At 40.2% G+C, this 20,708-nt stretch overlaps 1 protein-coding gene across 6 annotated transcripts in view; it reads left to right on the top strand.

The window, feature by feature from the left end:
• LOC121293883 (CDP-diacylglycerol--glycerol-3-phosphate 3-phosphatidyltransferase, mitochondrial) overlaps nucleotides 1-20,708 on the top strand; it is a 60,856-nt gene that overhangs the window by 27,472 nt on the left and 12,676 nt on the right. Inside the window, exon 6 of one of the 6 annotated variants that reach the window (XM_041217326.1) lies at nucleotides 584-1,717. The exons of the other annotated variants lie outside the window; for them this stretch is intronic. Coding sequence (XP_041073260.1) covers nucleotides 584-687 — 104 coding nt within the window. The 3' untranslated portion in view covers nucleotides 688-1,717. Of the gene's footprint in view, nucleotides 1-583; nucleotides 1,718-20,708 lie in introns of those variants that run through there. 6 annotated transcript variants of the gene reach the window in all.

Here is a 20,708-nt window from a genome sequence, read left to right as displayed (position 1 = left end):
CGATCCCTTGGAGATCTTTTTATGCTCAATTTTGACCCTTTGTTGGAATGTACAAAGCAGGACTTAGCACTTTGGCTTAGCTTACCCCTTTCTTTAGTTAGTTGTATAAATTCTGTAAAGATGAATATTTTGCCAAATTTTCTACACTTATTTTAGTGCGTTCCATTGTTTATTCCCAAGTGTTTTTTTTGTTGCAATAGACCAATTAATTCCTTCCTTTATTTGGAACAAGGAAACACCCAGAATTCATAAAGTTTTTCTACAAAGTCCCAAGCATTTACATGGTTTGGCACTGCCAAATTTTTAGTTTTATTTTTGGTCTGCTAACATCTGAAATATTTCTTTTTGGCTCATTCGGACTTGGCTAGTTTAGTGTGGGTGCAATTGGAGGCAATATCTTGTCAATCCATATCTCTGCCTGCTCGGTTGTGTTCTATTTCTTTTGCAACCTGTCATTTTTCTTCAAACTCTATTGTTAGATGGTCACTTAAGATTTGGACCCAGTTCAGAACACACTTTGGGTTGTGGTCCCTCTCTTTATGCAGCCCTATTAATGCAATCCATTTATTTCCGCCTTCATTAGGAGATTCTGCATTTCAAGTTTGGCAAGTGAGAGGCGTCAAAACCCTTACTAACTTACACGTTGAGAATGTTTTTGCATCTTTTAACTCTCTCTTGGAAATATGATCTGCCCCTTACACACTTCTTTCGCTATTTACAAATCAGAGATTTTGCACGCAAAAAAATCACCCAGTTTCCTTTATTGCGCCCTAATTCACTGATAGACATTATGTTAGAATTAAATCCTTTTGTTAGGGGGTTAATTTCCAAATTGTATTCTCTAAATTTTTCACTGCATTACCCTTCGCTTTCTACCTTTAAAAACTCGTGGAGCAAGATTTTGATTCAGATTTATCAGAAGGTAACTGGAAGTCTATTCTCTCTCGTGTACATTCCTCATCTGTATGTACAAGACATTGGTTGCTACAATTCAAAATGTTATATTTTATCCATCTATCAAGGTGGAATTATCTAAGATTTATCCAAATTTTGACCCATCCTGTGATAAATGTCATACTGCCCCAGCCTCTTGAATTCATATGTACTGATTGTGTCCTAAATTGGCTTTGTTTTGGACAAAAAATTTTTAGCTCACTCTCACATATTTTCAGTAGTTGAACCTTCTCCTATTACAGCACTCTTTGGAGTGGAACCAAATGGCATTCCTCTTATACAAATTCAAACTTTTGCACTTGCCTTTTCAACATTATTGGCTAGACATATTATTCTATTAAATTGGAAATTGTCTACTCTGCCTTCTTTTATTAATTGGACATGTGATCTTATGCAGAATCTTAAACTTGAGAAAATAAAGTGCACTATAAGGGGCTCCGCTGATGGATTTTATCAAGCTTGGCAACCTTTCTTAGATTACTCTGAGGAACTACAGCTCTCTACTTTCATATGCAACCTAATTAGGATCAGTTTTGTATTATATCAGGTGAAACTATATCTGACCTATGATTGTTGTTGACTTTCTTATTATCTATTTTTTGGGGTTTTAGGAGGGTTTTTTTCTCTTTCCTTTTTCTTCCTCCTACTTTTCTTTCTTTCTCTTCCAAATGTAAGTGTATTGAATTATTGTTGCATTGTGAACCTTTTTTTTGTGTTTGCTCATTATGACTGTTGTTAAATTTTTCTTTGAAAAATAAAGAATTAATTTTTAAAAATACTCTGCATTTCTGTTTTTCCCACCGTAGTGGATAGCTTCACATTTTTCCACATTATATTCCATCTGCTATGTTTTTGACCACTCACTTAGTCTACCTTAATCTCCTCAAAGCCTCTTTGCATCCTCCTCACAATTCATATTGCCACTAAGTTTTATGTCATCAGCAAACTTGGTAATATTACATTTGGTCCCACAACCAAATCATTGATATAGATTGTGAATAGCTGGGGCCCAAGCACTAATCCTAATGGTACACCACTAGTCAGAGCCTGCCAACCTGACGATGACAATTTTATTCCTGCTCTCTGTTTTTCTATCTGTTAACCAATTTTCGAATACCCTGAATCCCTTGTGCTCTAATTTTGCTTACTAACCACCTTTGCGGGATCTTATTGAAAACCTTCTGAAAATCCAAATACGTGGCATCCAGGAGTTCCCCCTTATTTATTCTGCTAGTTATGTCCTTAAAAAATTCTTAACAGGTTTGTCAACATGCGCCCAATCCTATCATTATATCCAGTTAGCACATCCTTTATAATAGATTCTAGTGTTTTCTCTACTACTGATGTCAGGCTAATAGGACTGTAGTTCCCTGTTTTCACTCTTCCTGCTTTCTTAAATAGTGGAGTTACATTTGTTATCTTCCAGTCTGCAGGCACCACTCCAGAATCTGTAGTATTTTGGAAGATGGCCACCAATGCATTTTTACAGCCACCGCTTTCAACACTCTGGGATGTAGAGAATCAGGTTCAGGGGATTTATCAATTTTCAGTCCCATTAATTTCTCCAGTACTACTTTTTTTTACTAATACCAATTTATTTTAGTTCCTCATTCTCGCTAGTCCCTTGGTTCTCTTCCTGGGAGTTTTTTCATATCTTCCTCCACTAAGATGGACACAAAGTAATTGCCTAGTTTCGCTGCCATTTCCTTATTCCCCATTATAAATTCTTCTATCTCTGCCTGTAGAGGCCCACATATGACTTTGATAATCTTTTCCTTTTTCCTTAACCATGGTAGCTTTTGCAGCCCGTTTTTATGTTCCACACTAGTTTACTTTCATATTCTATTTTCTGTCTCTTTATCAATTTCTTGGTCCTCCTTTGCTGAATTCTAAAATGCTCCCAATCCTCAGATTTACTACTTTATTGGCAACTTTATAAGCCTCTTACTTTGGTCTAATATAATCTTTAATATTGGCCATGATTGGATCACCTATCTTACTGGGTTTTTGTGCCTTAAAGGAATGTAAATTTAGTCATTCAGTCGTACAGAATGCTTAGTTATTTAGCTGTATTGAACTTGACTATTGCTGGAAAAACAGTCATGCTGTCGAAGCTTTTCGTCTTGTACTCATCAGGACGGACTTGCAAGAGTACCAATTGTAAAGGGAACAACAACTTACATTGCATGAGAAAAGAGTGCTGATTGGTTGGCAAATTGACTCTGGTAGAGGCATTGCCACAGGGAATGCACCAGGGAACAGTTAACTGCCAAGCTTGTTAAAGTCAAACCAGGCAGGTTGACTCTGATTGGTCAAGGCATTGCCATTGGGAATGAACCAGGCTGTCCTCTAAGTTTTTGTTTAGTTGCAATGCGTGCACTTGCTCCTTCTATCTGCAAACAATACCTGCTTGAAACACACCACTGTAAATTCGCTTAAGTGGAAGTAGTTTAGCAGCACTATCAATGAAGCCGCTAAACATGAAAGCGAGAAGTTTGTTATTGTACATGGCTTCAAGTTTGTGTGCCTCCGTCACATCAAACAGGAAGAAGTGCTCACTAAGTTCAAACTCCACTACTCCCATCTACCCTGCCTAAAACAAGCATCCATCAAGATGCTGAACCCTTGAAAGTGCACCTAGCTGATCTAGCGCATGCCTGTTGAGGGGTACTGAACGATTTGGCTGATTTTCACATGAAACGCAAGTCTAGTACTGTTGCGAGGCCTCAAGGCCAACCCAGTCGTACATATCTGTAAACCTGACAAAGGGACTGGGAAAGTGGTCCTTAACAAGTGTGACTATATCAACGGAATGCATGTCGAGATTGATATTCATTGGACGTGCCACTAAGCATGATTGGACGGCACTGATTGAAAATAAGTTACAAAAACACTCGTTGAATTTTTGTAAGAGTACTGTGCTGCTGGGTGGTATATATGATAGGATTTGTCCTCACGGCTCAGTGCGTCCACATATGATTTAAGTTCAATTTTAACAACACCATGTCTGCCCTAATAGATGGTGTTGCCATTGGATCCCTTCAAGGCCCAGCTTTGACAAACAGCTGTCAGTTTACATGAAAAATGTGCCTTCGATAGAACGACACCTAACCTTCTACCTCTTGCGTATCTCTGATATGTAGATGATACATTTGCTATATTTGAATTCGCAGCTACATGTAAAATTTTCTTACCCACCTTAATGGGCTCCATCCTGTCCTCAAATTCACCTTTGAAATGGAGCAGTCAAATGAGCTCTCTTTCCTCAGCATGCTAGCTGAGAAATCTGCCTATGGGCTCTTTACTACTGTCAATCGTAAGCCCATCTTCACTGGTCAGTATTTGTGTTAGGATTCCTGTAGATCCATGTGCTATAAGATTGACCTTAATAGCCACCTCAAAAATAGGGCCCAAACCATTTGCTCATCATGAAAGCTTAATGCTCAGATAGGCTGTGTCAAAGCCATCCAGCGGGATAATGACTGCCATGATTAGATCATTGCTCGTTGTATGTCATTCAAACTCATGAATGGGCCTAAGGCAACCACTTTCAAGCCTGAAAAGCACCTAGTCTACCTCAGATTACCCTGGAAAGGTAAGGTATCTTAAAAATTTGTGGAACAGGTGAAGCAAGCCATTTCATGCTGCCACGATGCAGTAGCAACACGTGGTATTCTCCACTAATGGGATGCTGCCATCAAGTTAAAAAGACGTTCTGCCTATTACACAAACGAGTAATGTTGCATATCAATTTCAGGGCTGTTGTGATGCTATGTATGCAGGCTGTACGTCCCAATGATTGGCAGATCGTATCAAACGGCACAACCTTTTGGCTTTTCGCAACTGCCATATACAGCCAGCCCATTCTTGCAAAGCTCAAAACATAGTGTCTAACATTAGATATGATTCCATGATTGGACAGCACTTACTAAACAATCATGTTTGTGCTAAGAATTACACTGACAGCCAATTTAAGATTATCAGTTGGGCTCGTAGTCCAGCTCACTTACGCGCGCAAGAAGTTGCACATATTCACACACATGGCCTTGTCCTTTGCAGACAGAAGGAGCCTTTTCCTGCATTTCACCTTTTTTGACTAAATAAAGGCTTGAGGGAACAGCCTGGTTCATACTCCCATGTCAATGACTTGACCAATCACAATCGATCTCCCTGGTTTGAATTTAAACAAAAGCTTAACAGTTAATTGTTCTCTGATGCATTCTCCATGGCAACACCATTGCCAATCAGAGTCCACTTGCCAACTAATCAGCACTCCTTTATCATGCAGTATAAATTGTTGTTCCCTTTACAATTGGTATTCTTGCAAATCTGTCCTGATGAGTGCAAGACGAAAAACTTCACCAGCATGTCTCTTTATTTCAACAATACTTAAGAATGCAAATTTGTAGTAAACCATGTATTAATTCTTTAAATGCCAGCCATTGCCTATCTAGAATCATACCTTTTAATGTAGTTTCCCAACCTACCACACCTAACTTGCCCTTCATACCTTCATAATTTCCTTTGTTTAGATTTGAGACTAGTTTTGGATTGAACTGTCACTTTCAAGCTTAATGTCGAATTCTATCATACCATGGCCATTCTTCCATAGATATTTCTTTACAATAAAATTATCAGTTAGCCCTTTCTTACTGCAAAATGCTAGATCTAAAATAGCCCATTGTCTGGCCTCAATAGACTGTTCTAGAAAACCATCTTGTATACATTCCAGGAATTTGCCCGCCACAGTATTAGTGCTAATTAGGTTTACCCATTCTATTTATAGGTTGTAGTCCCTCATGATTATTACCCTTGTTACATGCACCTCTAATTTCCTGATTTATACCGTATCCTATATTACCACTACTGTTTGGTGGCCTGTAAACAACTCCTACCAATGTTTGCTGCCCCTTACTGTTTCTTAGCTCCACCCAAGCTGATTTCTACATCTTGATCTTCCGATCTAAGATCCTCTCTTACTAATGTACTGATCATATCCTTTATTAATTTACTAATGTACTGATCTTATCCTTTTCCTTTTTGCCTATCCTTCCTAAATGTCGAATACCCTTGAACGATCGGTTCCCAGCCTTGGTCACCTTGCAGCCATGTCTCCGTAATGACAATTAAATCATGCCCGCTTACTTCCATTTGTCCCATCAATTCATCTACCTTGTTGCGAATGCTGTGTGCATTCAGAGAGAGTGCCTTTCATTCCATCTTTTTATTATTTTCGCAATTTCTAGCCTTATCTGCTGGCACACTCTAAGTTTTTACTTCCCCTTGGATTATCAATTCCCTTATTGCTACCTTGCTCTCTTGCCTTGTCCTCTCTTTTTAATTTATTACTTCTTCCCACGCTTGATTTCCCCGCCCCCACTATTTAGTTTAAGTTTGTTTATGTGGCTCAGAGTTGTATTTTGTTTTATCATACTCCTGTGATGGGGCATTTTATTACGTAAAAGGAGTTATGTTGAGGCCAGTTGTAATGTAGAATACACGGCAGCCAATTTGTGCAATGTCCTGCAAATAGCAATGTGATAATGACAATGTCATGAGATCTTTTTATGTCCCCGTAAGAGGCGATGCAAATAAATACTGTCACTATTTGGAGCTGATAAGTTATGTTCCACGTGGTTTGAAGCCAGTCAATGGGCTGTGGATTCATAATCAAAATCGGAGGAACTTACTTTGGTCATTGTTGATAGTAAGTTCCATGCTGTTCCCGGTTTAAGTGCAACAGTTAGGAAAATTATTGCTAAGCAATAAATGCTTAGATACTGTTCTGCTAAAATGAATTTTTGTCTGTTGTGGATATTTCTTTTTACAACTCATACTTTTCTACTAATGGGATCAACGTTTAAGCAGTTAATACCCGAGAATCATTTTGCCAGCAGAAGTCCCACTCGAAAAATGTGAGAATGTTTGAGTTCAATGATCTTTCATCAGAACTGGACATTTGTCTGGGGTAGGCCTCCTCAAGACTTTTTCAGTTCATATTGAGGGGTTTGGGGGTTGTTGGGAGTTTGAGTTCATTTACCATTCCAAGGAGGGCCAGTATTTGCAATTCGAAACATTACATAATATTGTTAGAAAATATCCTATTGTGCATGGAAGTATCATTGTATTTCCTTGAATTTTAGGGAATTTGTGTGTTCAAATTGCCCAGACTGGAGCACAGCCAGACAGACTTTGAAAGTCCCCCTCGTTGCTCATCAGGTACTGCCAATTTCTGGGGGCTTGCGTGGGCCTAGAGTTTAGTCATCATGGACTAGCTATGCATATATCACCAGTAGGTATTGGGGGAGGGGCCTGTACCCAAAACTTAAGTGGCAAGTCTAATTTTACACAGTTGTATGTGCAATAGCTTTTTTTTTTCGCTTCCTTCTGCTGAACTTATTTAGGTAGTTAGGAAGGCAAGTGCAATGTTGGCATTTATTTCGAGAGGACTAGAATATAAAAGCGGGGATGTGCTGCTGAGGCTTTATAAGGCTCTAGTCAGACCACATTTAGAGCAATTTTGTGAGCAATTTTGGGCCCCGTACCTCAGGAAGGATGTTCTGGCCCTGGAGAGGGTCCAAAGGAGGTTCACGAGAACTATCCCAGGAATGAAAGGCTTAATATATGAGGAACGTTTGAGGACTCTGGGTCTATACTCGAAGGAGTTTAGAAGGATGAGGGGGGATTTGATTGAAACTTACAGAATACTGAAAGGCCTGGATAAAGTGGACGTGGGGAAATGTTTCCATTAGTAGGAGAGACTAGGACCCGAGGGCACAGCCTCAGAGTAAAGGGAAGACCTTTTAGAACAGAGATGAGGAGAAACTTCTTTAGCCAGAGAGTGGTGAACCTATGGAATTCATTGCCACAGAAGGCTGTGGAGGCCAGGTCATTGAGTGTATTTAAGACCGAGATAGATAGGTTCTTTATTGGTAAGGGGATCAAAGGTTACGGGGCGAAGGCGGGAGAATGGGGTTGAGAAACTTATCAGCCATGATCGAATGGCGGAGCAGACTCAATGGGCCGAATGGCCTAATTTCTGCTCCTATGTCTTATGGTCTTAACTATACAAGGCACTAGTTAGATGACACCTAGAATACCGAACAGTTTTGGTCCCCTTATCTAAGGAAAGATATACTGGCATTGGAGGCAGTCCAGAGAAGGTTCACTAGGTTGATTCCGGGTATGGAGGGATTTTCTTATGAGGAGAGGTTGAGTAGGTTGGGCCTGTACTCATTGGAATTTAGAAGAATAAGAGGCAATCTTATTGAAACACATAAGATTCTTATATAGGGGGCTTGATAGGGTAAATGCTGAGAGGTTGTTTCCCCTTGTGGGAGAGTCTAGGACCAGAGTAATCTCAGAGTAAGGAGTCGTCCATTTAAGACAGAGATGAGGAGGAATTTCTTCTCTCAGAGGTAGTGAATCTGTGGAATTTGTTAACACAGAGGGCTGTAATGGCTGGGTCATTAAGTAAATTCAAGGCTTAGATAGACAGATTTTTAATCAGTAAGGGAACCGCAGGTTACGGGGAACAGGCAGTAAAGTAGAATTGAAGATTATCAGATCAGCCATGATCTCACTGAGCACTCGATGGGATGAATGGCCTACTTCTGCTCCTACGTCTGATGGTCTTATGGTCAGTGTTCTGAAATCCAGCCTTTAGTGTAACCAGGGCAGATCTAAAGACAATTCCCAAAAAAATGCAACAATGGGTAATTTCTTGTTTTCCAGAATTAGGGAAGTACTCTTATGAACTGAGACTGACGCTCTTTCTTTTTGAAAAATGGGAAATTATCAATTTCGAAACAGTGTAATTCCTGTTCTTGATGAAGACATGTTCACAAAGGGAAACATTTGCAGTACATACACCTAGACAGAACTGATGGGAAATGTGGATGTTGTTTGGTCTTAGGCATTGTATGGACTTTTCACTTATACTGGCGGTGTTTCAAGTGATGCCGAAAGTACTCTGATTATTGCCATACTGCATTTACTTGAGTAGTTTATAGCTACTTGTAATTCTAAAACAAGTTGAATAATCACTTCTTCTGCCAAATAGCAATGGTTCTTGTAAGTTCTAGCAATATTAAAAACTTTGTATGTTAAAGAAAATCCAAACTACCAGAAGTGTTGGTTGAGGGAATATTTAATGTCAAATCTTTTGTTAGTTCAGTTGTGCCACTAGCTACCTCTTACATACCTACACAATAGGTGTAGAACTCCTAGGTGTATTAATGAAAAGATTTGGGGAAGGAATTTCATGACTTTTACAGCTTCTTAATTCATGTTTGGAGAATAAGTGATAGTTTTTTGATTTACATTTTATATACAAATGTAACAATATTTTTATCAATATGAGTGAAGCAGTTTATAAATTGCAAGGGTGATGCTCAAATAGATATTTACATTAATTAGTAATTCCTCTTGAAAAATAAATATTTTGGCTCTTATTGAGGATAACTTGGGACAAACCTTTTGTGTTTGATCCATTTTGAGAACTGCTTAGTGTAACAGTATTTTCTGGTTAATATTATCTTCTCTTGCATATTCAATGTCTTTTTAAAATATATACTAGCTTTCTAATGTTTCAATTCAGAACCTTCAGGATTATGCACGTAATGCAGTATGATTTTCAACTTTCTTTCATTTAATAGTCAGGAATGCACGTCTTCAGTGGTGCTACAAATTTTCCAAATAATTTGAAGATGCTGTTTTTCTTGAAATTATTTTATTCAGTGCAAATGCACAGTTTAGTTCTAAATATGCTGCTGGAAAATTCCCTAATTTTATTAGATAATTCTGTAGCCTATATTTTTGTTCTTGCACAGCATAAAATATATTGGTATATATGTTTACAACTTGTAATGTCTCTTTTATAGATCAACCTTTCATGTATTATTGTAGTTTATACATTGGTGTGGTTCTACAACTGGAATACTTTCAGTGTTGCCCCAGGGTAGATGAATGACTAGCCCAGAAAATTTTAAATTTTTGTGTTCTTAGGTCATTTCTGAGAACTGCGGTTGCTTCCTGTAGCCTCTAGAAATAGCTGGAAGATATTTCATTTCTGAAGAATTTGGACATGGCCACAACACTGATATTTTGTAATTCTAGTAATAGGATTCATTGTATAGGAGAACAAAACATAGTCTGGTATCCCGCAAATATGTTTAGTCCATTAAATTTATTTTTAGCAGCTTAAATACCAAGGTTATATATATAAGATTGCATTTACAGTGCAGTATTTTTAGTAGAGGTTTGTGTTGCTGAAAGAGAAAAGGGCGAACATTGTAAACTTTATATAGTGGGTATAAACTTAAAAAATGAGTTTGCATAAATCTTAGGATATCTCAGCTGAGGAAAACTAGAGCACCTTTAAAACAAATTCCATCAGGAAGAAAGAGGATGGGAAGTACTATAGGAATTTAGCAAAAATATAGGGCAAAGCAGCCCATTTGATTGGCATCTTACATCCGCCATCCACCATCTTACATTCACTTACTCCACCCTCAACATGTCGTGGCAGCGGTGTATATGATCTACAAGCAACTCGCCAAGCATTCTTCAACAGCACCTTCCAAACATGCAACCTCTATCACAAAAAGGATAAGGGCAGCAAACACATGGGAACACCACCACCTGCAAGTTTCCCTCCAAGCTCCACATCATCCTGACTTGGAACTACATTGCTGTCCCTTCACTGTTGTCGGATCAAATCCTGGAGCTCACTTCTGAACAGCACTGTCTGTAAACCTGCACCAGATGGACTGCAGCAGTTCAAGAAGTGGCTCATCACCAGCTCGCCAAGGGCAATAGCCAGCAACTCCCACATCCCATGAATGAATATTAAAAAATGTTAAAAGAAGATATTGGAACTGCAAAACAAGTCTGAGATGAGTATATTAAAATACTGAAGCTTGTTAAAAGCTCAGGGAAATTCTGAAACTTGCCAGCAGCAAATGAAAGGCAGGAAATGGTTCTGTGTTACGGACACATAGCAGGAAAATTTTAGCGAACACGTTCATGTTTACAGGTATGACTCTGTTACAGAAAGTATTGCAATCACTTATAATAACAACCTCAACTGGCATTTATATAGCACTTTTAATGTAGTAAAATGTCCCAATGTGCTTCACAGATTTGCAGTCAGATATAAATTAACACCAATCAAAAGAGACATTGGTGACAGGATAAAAACAGAATTACCTGGAAAAACTCAGCAGGTCTGGCAGCATCGGCGGAGAAGAAAAGAGTTGACGTTTCAAGTCCTCATGACACTTCAACAGAACTGAGTGAATATTAGGAGAGGGGTGAAATATAAGCTGGTTTAAGGTGAAGTGGGGGGGGCGGTGGGGGGAGAGAAGTGGGGTGGGGTGGTGTGGTTGTAGGGACAAGCAAGCAGTGATAGGAGCAGGTATTCAAAAGATGTCACAGACAAAGGAACAAAGAGGTGTTGAAGGTGGTGTTATTATCTAAATGAATGTGCTAATTAACAATGGTTGGCAGGGCACTCAAGGTACAGCTCTAGTGGGGGTGGAGTGGAAAGACTAGCAGGGCAAACAAGATTTAAAAATAATGGAAATAGGTGGGAAAAGAAAAATCTATATAAATTATTGGAAAAAACAAAAAGGGGGAAGAAACGGAAAGGGAGTGGGGATGGAGGAGGGAGTTCAAGATCTAAAGTTGTTGAATTTACAGCCGGAAGGCTGTAAAGTGCCTAGTCGAAAGATGAGATGCTGTTCCTCCAGTTTCTGTGGGGGTTCACTGAAACAATGCAGCAAGCCAAGGACAGACATGTGGGCAAGAGAGCAGGGTGGTGTATTAAAATGGCAAGCGACAAGGAGGTTTGGGTCTTTCTTGCGGACAGACCGCAGGTGTTCTGCAAAGCGGTTGCCCAATTTATGTTTGGTCTCTCTGATGTAGAGGAGACCGCATTGGGAGCAACGAATGCAGAAGACTAAGTTGGGGGAAATGCAAGTGAAATGCTGCTTCACTTGAAAGGTGTGTTTGGGCCCTTGGACGGTGAGGAGAGAGGAAGTGAAGGGGCAGGTGTTGCATCTTTTGCGTGGGCATGGGGAGGTACCATAGGTAGGGGTTGAGGAGTAGGGGGTGATGGAGGAGTGGACCAGGGTGTCCCGGAGGGAACGATCCCTACGGAATGCCGCTGAGGGGGGGTGATGTGTTTGGTGGTGGCATCATGCTGGAGTTGACGGAAATGGCGGAGGATGATCCTTTGAATGCGGAGGCTGGTGGGGTGATAAGTGAGGACAAGGGGGACTCTATCATGTTTATGGGAGGGAGGAGAAGGTTGTTGATTTTTAGGAACATCTTAAAAGAGAAGAGGGAGGCAGAGAGGATTATAGAGCTTAGGCCTGCAAAGGCATAGCTGCCACCAGGAGTTGGGGATGTACTAAAGGATGGAATGGAGAGGAGGCCGAGTGGGAAGGAGGGTTGTAGGGAAAAGGAGCTTTGCTGCTATTGATAATGGGCTGCTTTGGATCAGGGCTCTCTCATTCTCTCCTGTCTTTTGGATCTGGCTTAACTATATTTTGCTCCAGTTATTTAGCATTTTCCCTATGGTTCTTGGTGGCGGATGATGATAAAATAACCTTAGTGATTATGCAGAGCAGCATTGGTGAGGTGTCAGGTCTTCCATTTCTGGCTATCCAGGAACTCTAAGTCCCAAGTAGCATGTGATTCAGTGACCACTACCAAAGATATCGGGAAGTTGGTGAATGAGAGCTGAAGAACAACTGATGCACTTTCATATGTTACAATCTGTGCTTCAGATTACTTTAGGATATAGTTTTGTCTGGGTTTCAGTGGAAGTGCATCCTTTGCATTGGTTAGGCCTAGGGTGTTTCATCAATTTTGAATTGTTCTAGCTTCCTGCCTCCAGTGCCCACATCTGGATGTCGGTCCAGCTGAAGAAGGAGGGTGCAGTTTCAATTGTCCTTCCATGGGTGATGGTTGTGTGGGAGGAAGGGCAGAGAAGGATTGAAAGAAATATTGCTATGGGGAGTGAAGGTGAAGTATGTATTTAGGGGTACATACTGAGCATTCCATCTTTTAACCCATTCTGGCAATAGAGAGACCATCTACGCCACGGTTGATGAAGGACAGTGCTTTTGAATCAATGTTTTCTGCTCTGCTATTGTTAAGAGTCTACCATTGTTTGATGTATTCAGGAGAGGATAAGGTTGATCTCCTGTAGCTATGCCATTTTGCCTGTTCTTTACTGAGGTTGATCAAGTTTTGTTCCATTTAATTGGGTGGTTGAGTCTTCCCATTCAGAGAGGCATTCTTGAGTTCAGCCATGGCATGGTTGAGTTGGTCTGTTGTGCTTATGGAGGGATAGTAACGTTAGCTGGAGTTGGGGATTTCAAGATCTTCTTCCCTAGGTGGGTATGGGTCTCCTTTCACTGACCCACATGAGGTTGCCTATGTATTCTGATTACAGTGGGGGAAGGACAGTCTTTTCTAGCCGCCTTATAGAACCAAAGAATGGTTACAGTATAGAAGGAGGCCATTTGATTCATTGTGCCGATGTGGCTTTCTGTAAGAGCTACTCAGCTAGTCCCACTCCCCTGCCTTCTAACCGTAGCCCTGAAAATATTTGCCCTTCAGATAATTATCTAATTTCCTTTCCAAAACCAGGATTGATCCTGTCTCCAAATTCCAGAGCACACTGCCAAGCAGGGCATTCCATACACTAATAATTTGCTGTGCAAAATATATCATCTGTGGTTCCTTTGCCAATCGCCTCAACCTGACCTGCCACTTTCAACGGTTCAAGAAGTGGCTTATCACCCACCACTTCAAGGGCAATTTATATCCCAGGTTCCCCTGCACCCGCTTTCAAATGATATCCTTTATTTTATATTAATTTTCCTTGTTTTTCCGACCAAAATGTATCACTTCATATTCTCTACATTAAATTTTATCTGCCCCTGTCCGGCCACACCACCAACTTGTCTATGTTCTCTTCAAGAATATTGCTTTCCTTATCAGAGTTCACAGCTCTTCCAAGTCTTGTGTAATCTTCAAATTTTGGAATTGTGCCCTGTACCCCAAGTATAGGCCATTAATATGGATCAAGAAAAGTGGTGGTCCTTATACCAATCCCGTGGGAGCCCCACTGTATACCTTTCTTCAGTCTGAAAAAGCAACCATTCACCATTTCTGTTTCATGACATTCAGCCAATTTCGTATCCATGTTACCACTGTCCCTTTTATTCCATGGGCTTCAACTTGGCTGACAAGCCTGTTTTATGACATCTATCGAACGGAAGTCCATGAATGCCTCATCTCTGTTACCTCCTCAAAAAAACTCAAGTAAGTTACAAATTTTCCCTTAATAAATGCATGCTGGCTTTCCTTTAATTAATCCACATTTGTCCAAGTGACTTAGTTTTGCCCATTATTTTTTCTACAACCTTTCCTACTACCAACGTTAAGCTGACTAGCCTGTAATTTATCCTTACACCCTTTTTTGAACAGGGGTGCAGCATTTGCAATTATCGAGTCCTCTGGCACCACCCCATTATCTAAGAAAGATTGGAAGATTGTGGCCAGTGCCTCTGCAATTTCCACCCTCACTTCCCTCTCTATCCTCATATGCATCTGATTTGGTCCTGGTGATTTATCAACTTGAAGTACAGCCAGCGTATCCAATACCTCCTCTTTATTAATTTTTAGCCCATGCAGTGTCTCAATTACCTCCTCTTTCACCACAACTTAGGTGCATTTTCTTCCTTGGTAAAATAAAATGTAAGGCACTCATTGTTGTTTACCCACTTATACTGAGAGTATCTTGGGGAGCTCTTTTATTGCCTTAGGGAAAGGATTTTGATTGCACAGATGCTGGGACTTTTGCACTATACTGCTTCTGGCAGGTGAAGGGGGAGGTTTCTGGAGGATATTGTAGATGTTTTTTTCCCCTTCCTCTGTGGATCAGTGTTGTCATGTGAATATGGAAAGCTGGTGGTGAGTGGTGGAACTTCTATGTTTCTGCCTCTGTGAGCATGCAGAAATTTGAACTTGGTAGGTTAAGAAAAAAAGAGCGAAGTTTTCTTTGGTAGAGTAATTTTCCTGTTCTTGATACTGTGGCAGTGGAGGAGAAGAAAATATTGAAAGCACAGGTTTCTGCATGGATACAGGGGACAGGTGCAATTATTGAAATGCAAATTCCCTGGGGTTTTAGTTCATTTTAAGTAATTCACATGAAGGTGCAGCTGAAGACTGAGTGCGGTGAGGCCGAATGCCTAAATCCGGGAATTTGGTTCGTGATGGAGTTTTAAGGATGTGATCTCTTTCTAAAAGCTAGTCAAGTTTGCATTTAACGTAATTGTAGCAGTAAATTGTAGTTTCTATCATTCTTAGTGATAAACAAGATCCCTGCTTAGAGGCACCTGCAGGGTGGGTAATAGGTAATTAGCATAGTCCACAAAGGACCATAGCCAGCAGCAGCAGACTAATTTCACTGGAATCTGAGCTAGTATAAATACAGGAGCTTTAGACTTGGCCTAAGTAGCCAAGTGGTTATGGTACTGGGTTTGTAACCCCAAGATCAAGAGTTCAAATCTCACAATGGCAAACTATGAAACAATATAACTTCATCTGAAACAGATGGAAACAGGTTTACTCAAAAGAGTATCAAGAGTTCAAATCTCACCATGGCAAATTATGAAACAATTTAAGCTTGGCCTAAATAGCCAAGTGGTTATGGTACTGGGTTTGTAACCCCAAGATCCAGAGTTCAAATCTCACAATGGCAAACTATGAAACAATGTAACTTCATCTGAAACAGATAGAAACGGGTTTGTACTTGAAAGAGTTACAGGAGCTTTAGACTTGGCCTAAATAGCCAAGTGGTTATGCTACTGGGTTTGTAACCCCAAGATCAAGAGTTCAAATCTCACAATGGCAAACTATGAAACAATTTAAGCTTGGCCTAAATAGCCAAGTAGTTATGGTACTGGGTTTGTAACCCCAAGATCAAGAGTTTAAATCTCACAATGGCAAACTATGAAACAATGTAACTTCATCTGTATAAACAGATGGAAATGGGTTTGTACTCGAAAGAGTTACAGGAGCTTTAGGGCTTGGCCTAAATAGAAAAGTGGTTACAGTACTGGGTTTGTAACCCCAAGATCAAGAGTTCAAATCTCACAATGGCAAACTATGAAACAATGTCACTTCATCTGAAACAGATGGAAACGGGTTTGTACTCGAAAGAGTTACAGGAGCTTTAGGGCTTGGCCTAAATAGCCAAGTGGTTATGGTACTGGGCTTGTAACCCCAAGATCAAGAGTTCAAATCTCACAATGGCAAACTATGAAACAATGTAATTTCATTTGAATAGGAACAGATGGAAATGTGTTTGTACTCGAAAGAGTTACAGGAGCTTTAGCACGTGCGCAATGTAAATCACGTGAAGGTGCAGCTGGAGACTGCGCACAACGAGACCTAGTGCTTGAATTCAGGATTTTGGTAAATGAGAGAATTCGATGCAGTGAGGGAGGAAGTGCTGTTGTGGCCTTTTACAAAAAATGAGTGGCCCAAGAGAAGGAACTGGAGACGTTGAGACCTGGCAGCTGATGCCCAGAGGCATTAAGTAGGTGTCCAAGTAGGTAATTGGCGAGTTTTAAGTTTTTTTTCTCCCCCTATAAACTGGGGCAGTGGTTTGAACAAATACTAGAAAGATATAAGTATTATATTAAATTTATAGCGTAACTAGTTAAACCCCATCATATAACTATGGGTAACAGTTGAGTGATACCCTAAACTTGAACCTCAGTACAGGCACTGGACCCCGTATCCAGGAAACTCAGGACTGGACATATGCCAGATACGGGGATTTTCTGGATTTTGGGTGTCTGTGTGGCAATAAGCTGCAAGACTTTACCTAGTAGTTGACATATTTCCCCAATAACATCTTGCTTTATATCGTAAAATTGTCCTTATAAAACAACTCATCTCTGACTTACCGCCATACTGGAGGTACCCCTCCACCGCCAAGACTAAAAGAACTAACAACGGTAAAAGATATGACAGACAGCAATGCCTGACGTGGTTTTCAGGACCTTCCGGAGTTTGAGAAGCTGGATAAGGAGTCTGGTGCCTGTTGTTAAATACAAACAAAATAAAGATGAAGTGCTCCAGGTGTAGCTTGTGGGGTCTGGTGGATACCTGCGTAATCCACAGAAACTACATCCGCAGCAAATGTCTGCAGCTTGAGTCATTTGGCTCCGATTTGATGAGCTGGAGTCCATGCTTCAGACATTGTGATGCATCAGGGAGGAGGAAAGTTACCTAGACACTTTATTCCAGGAGACAGTCACACCGTTAGGCTAGGTACTTCAGATTTGGTCCAAGGTCAGGGATAGATGGGTGTGACTGTAAGAGAAGCAGATATGGGGATTCAAAAGGTAGCATTGGAGGAATCTCAGCCCTTGCAATTGCAGCTTGTGTGGATGAGAGCAGGAACTGCAGGGAGGATGAGCAAACTGACTACAGTACCATGGGACAAGGGGCTATTCAATTGGGAACAGCAAAAAGGAGTGTAGTTGTACTGGAGGACAGTAAGATACTGATCTCTGCAGCCTTGAGCATGAGTGCCAAAGACTGTTTCCTGCCCTGTGCGTGGGTTAAGGACATCTCCTCAGGGCTGGAGTGGGAGGGGACGGTTCCAGTTGTTGTGGTCCACGTGAGTAGCAACAACATAGGGAGGACAAAGAAAGAGGTTCTGCTGAGGGATTATGAGTAGCTAGGGGCTAAATTTAAGAAAAAACAAAATCACAAAGCAAGTTTGCATAGAATAATAAGATTGAGAGTTGAATGCATGGTTTAAAGATTGGTGTGGAGAAATGGGTTCTGATTCATGGGGCACTGGCACCAGTACTGGGAAAGAAGGAGCTATGTCGTAGGATGGCCTTCACCTGAACTGTGCTGGGACCAGTCTCCTGGAGAATCATATAGCTAGGGCTGTAGAGAGGGTTTTAAACTAAATAGTGGTGCAGAGGGTTCACATAAGGGGAGATTTGGAAACTTAAAGAAGCCAGTGGTGCAGGGTAGCGATACAGCTAATGATAACCAGAATGTGACAGGAAGAGACAGCACTCACAAACATAAGAGTGCACCAGTAAATAAGGTCAGAGTAGGGAAAAATGGTAAAAAGGACAGAATTAAAAGCTCTTTATCCGAATGCACACTACATTCATGATAAAATGGGTGAATTGATAGCACAGATAGAAATAAATATGATATAATAGCCATTACAGAGACATGGTTGCAAACTGACCACAGCAGGACCTGAATATTCAAAGGTATTTGACATTTCAGAAGGACAGGAAGAAAGGAAAAGGAAGTGGGGTAGTTCTGTTAATCGAGGATGAGAACAGTATAGTTGTGAGAAATGATCTTGGTTCGGAGGATCAACATGTAGAATCAGTTTGGGTGGAATAAAGAAATAGAAGAGGGAAGAAGTCACTGGTGGGAGTAGTTCATAGGCCCCCTGACAGTAGCTATGCTATATGACAGAATATAAATCAGAAATAATGGGGTTTGTAAGAAAGGTACTGCAATAATCCTAGGGGATTTCAATCTTCATATAGATTGGACAAATCAAATTGGCAAAGGTAGCCTGGAGAATGAGTTCAGGAGTGTATTCAGGACAGTTTCTTGGAACAGTTGGAACAATATGTTTTGGAAACAATCAAGAAACAGGCTCTTTATGACCTGATAATGTTGTATGAGACATGATTGATAATGACCTCATAGTTAAGGATCCTCTATCTAAGAGTAATCATAACATGATAGAATTTCGCATTCTGTTTGAGAGTGAGAAATTTGGATCTAAAACTGGTGACTTAAACCTAAATAAAGACAATTACAAGGGGTATGAAGACAGAGTTAACTCAAATGCACTGGAAAAATAGGTTTAAAGGTTAGACAGTAGAGAAGATGGCAGACATTTAAGGAGATATTTCATAATTCGCAACAAAAATATAGTCTTAATGGAATTTCAGAAGGATGCACCTTCTGTGTCTAATTAAGGAAGTTAAAGATAGTATCAAATTAAAAGAAAAAATATACAATGCTGCAAAGATTAGTGGTGGCCAGAAGACTGAGGAAATTTTAGAAACCAGCAAAATATGGCATAAAAAATAATGGAGGGAGAATTGGAGCATGAGTGAACACCAGAAAGAGATATAAAAACAGACAGTAAAAGCTTCCAAAAGTGTATAAAAAGGAAGAGAGTGATGACAGTGAACATTGGTCCCTTAGAGGGCAAGACTGGGAAATTGATATTGGGAAACAAGGAATTGGCAGGGATTTACAAGTATTTTGTATCTGTCTTTACAGTAGAAGACACAAAACGCATCCTAATAGTGGTAGAAAAGCAGACAGCAAAAGGAAGAAAGAAACATAAAACAATCATTATCACAAGAGAAAATGAACTAGGAAAACTAATGGGACTGTAGGCTGACGAAGCCCCTGGACCTGATGGCCTTCATCCTAGAATCTTGAAGTGGCTGCAGATATGGTAGATGTACTGGTTGTAATTTTATGAAATTCCCTAGATTCTGTAAAGGTGCCAACAGATTGGAAAGCTGCAAATGTAACACCACTATTCAAGAAAGGAAGGAGACGGCAGTAAATGATAGCCAGTTAGTCTAATATCTATCATTAGTAAAAAGCTAGAATCCATTATTAAGGAGACAGTAGCAGGACATTTAGAAAATCAGTACAATCAGGCAGAATCAACATGGTTTTGTGAAAGAGAAATTTATTTGAGAACTTTGAGGATGCAACAAGCAGGGTGGATAAAGTGGAAGCAGTAGATATAGAGTATTTGGAGAAGAAGATCAGAACTCATGGTGTTGGGGGTGATATATTAGCATGGATTGAGGATTGTCTAACTAACAGGAAACAGAATTGGGGATAAATGGGCCATTTTCAGGTTAGCAGTCTGTAACTACTGGAGTGCTGGAGGGATCACTGCTGGGGCCTCAACTATTAACAACCTATATTAATGACTTGGTTGAAGGGACTGCCTGTATTGTAGCCAAATTTGCTGATTATACAAGAATAGGTAGGGTAGCTAGTTGTGAGACAGTTACGAAGAATCTGCAGAGGGACATAGATAGTTAAGTGAGTGGGCAAAAATGTGGCAGATGGAGTATAATGTGAGAAAATGCAAGGTTGTCCACCTTGGCAGGAAGAATACAAAAGCAGAGTATTATTTAAATGGGGAGACTGCAGAATGCTGCAAGGTTATCCTTGTACATGAATCATGAAAAGTCAGCATGCAGGCACAGCAAGTAATTAGAAAGGCCAGCAGAATGTTGTCATTTATTGTAAGGGAAAAGAGTATAAAAGTAGAGAAGTCTTGCTACAACTGTACAGGACATTGGTGAGACCACACTTGGAGTACTGTGTTGAGTGTTAAGTCACCTTACTTAAGGAGGGTCATACTTGTATTGGAGGCAGTCAAGAGAAGCTTCACTAGGCAAATTCCTGGGATGAAGGGGTTGTCTTATGGGGCAAGGTTGAGCAGGAAGACTGAGAGATGATCTTATTGAAACAATATTCTAAGAGGGTGAAGAGACATATCAAGATGCATCATGGAATTACACAGGCTTGGGCAAGTTGTGGATATAAGTTTTTAAAAGAGCTTGCAGTAAACAAAATTAGAATGAATATGACCTTGAATGAGTAGCCTATGGGTCAGTTTATGATGAAGCCAA

The sequence above is a fragment of the Carcharodon carcharias genome, chromosome 22 (assembly GCF_017639515.1).
Source record: "Carcharodon carcharias isolate sCarCar2 chromosome 22, sCarCar2.pri, whole genome shotgun sequence".
Classification (NCBI taxonomy): domain Eukaryota; kingdom Metazoa; phylum Chordata; class Chondrichthyes; order Lamniformes; family Lamnidae; genus Carcharodon; species Carcharodon carcharias.
Note: the sequence above shows the minus strand (reverse complement) of the source record. Positions and strands in the feature narration are given on the sequence as shown.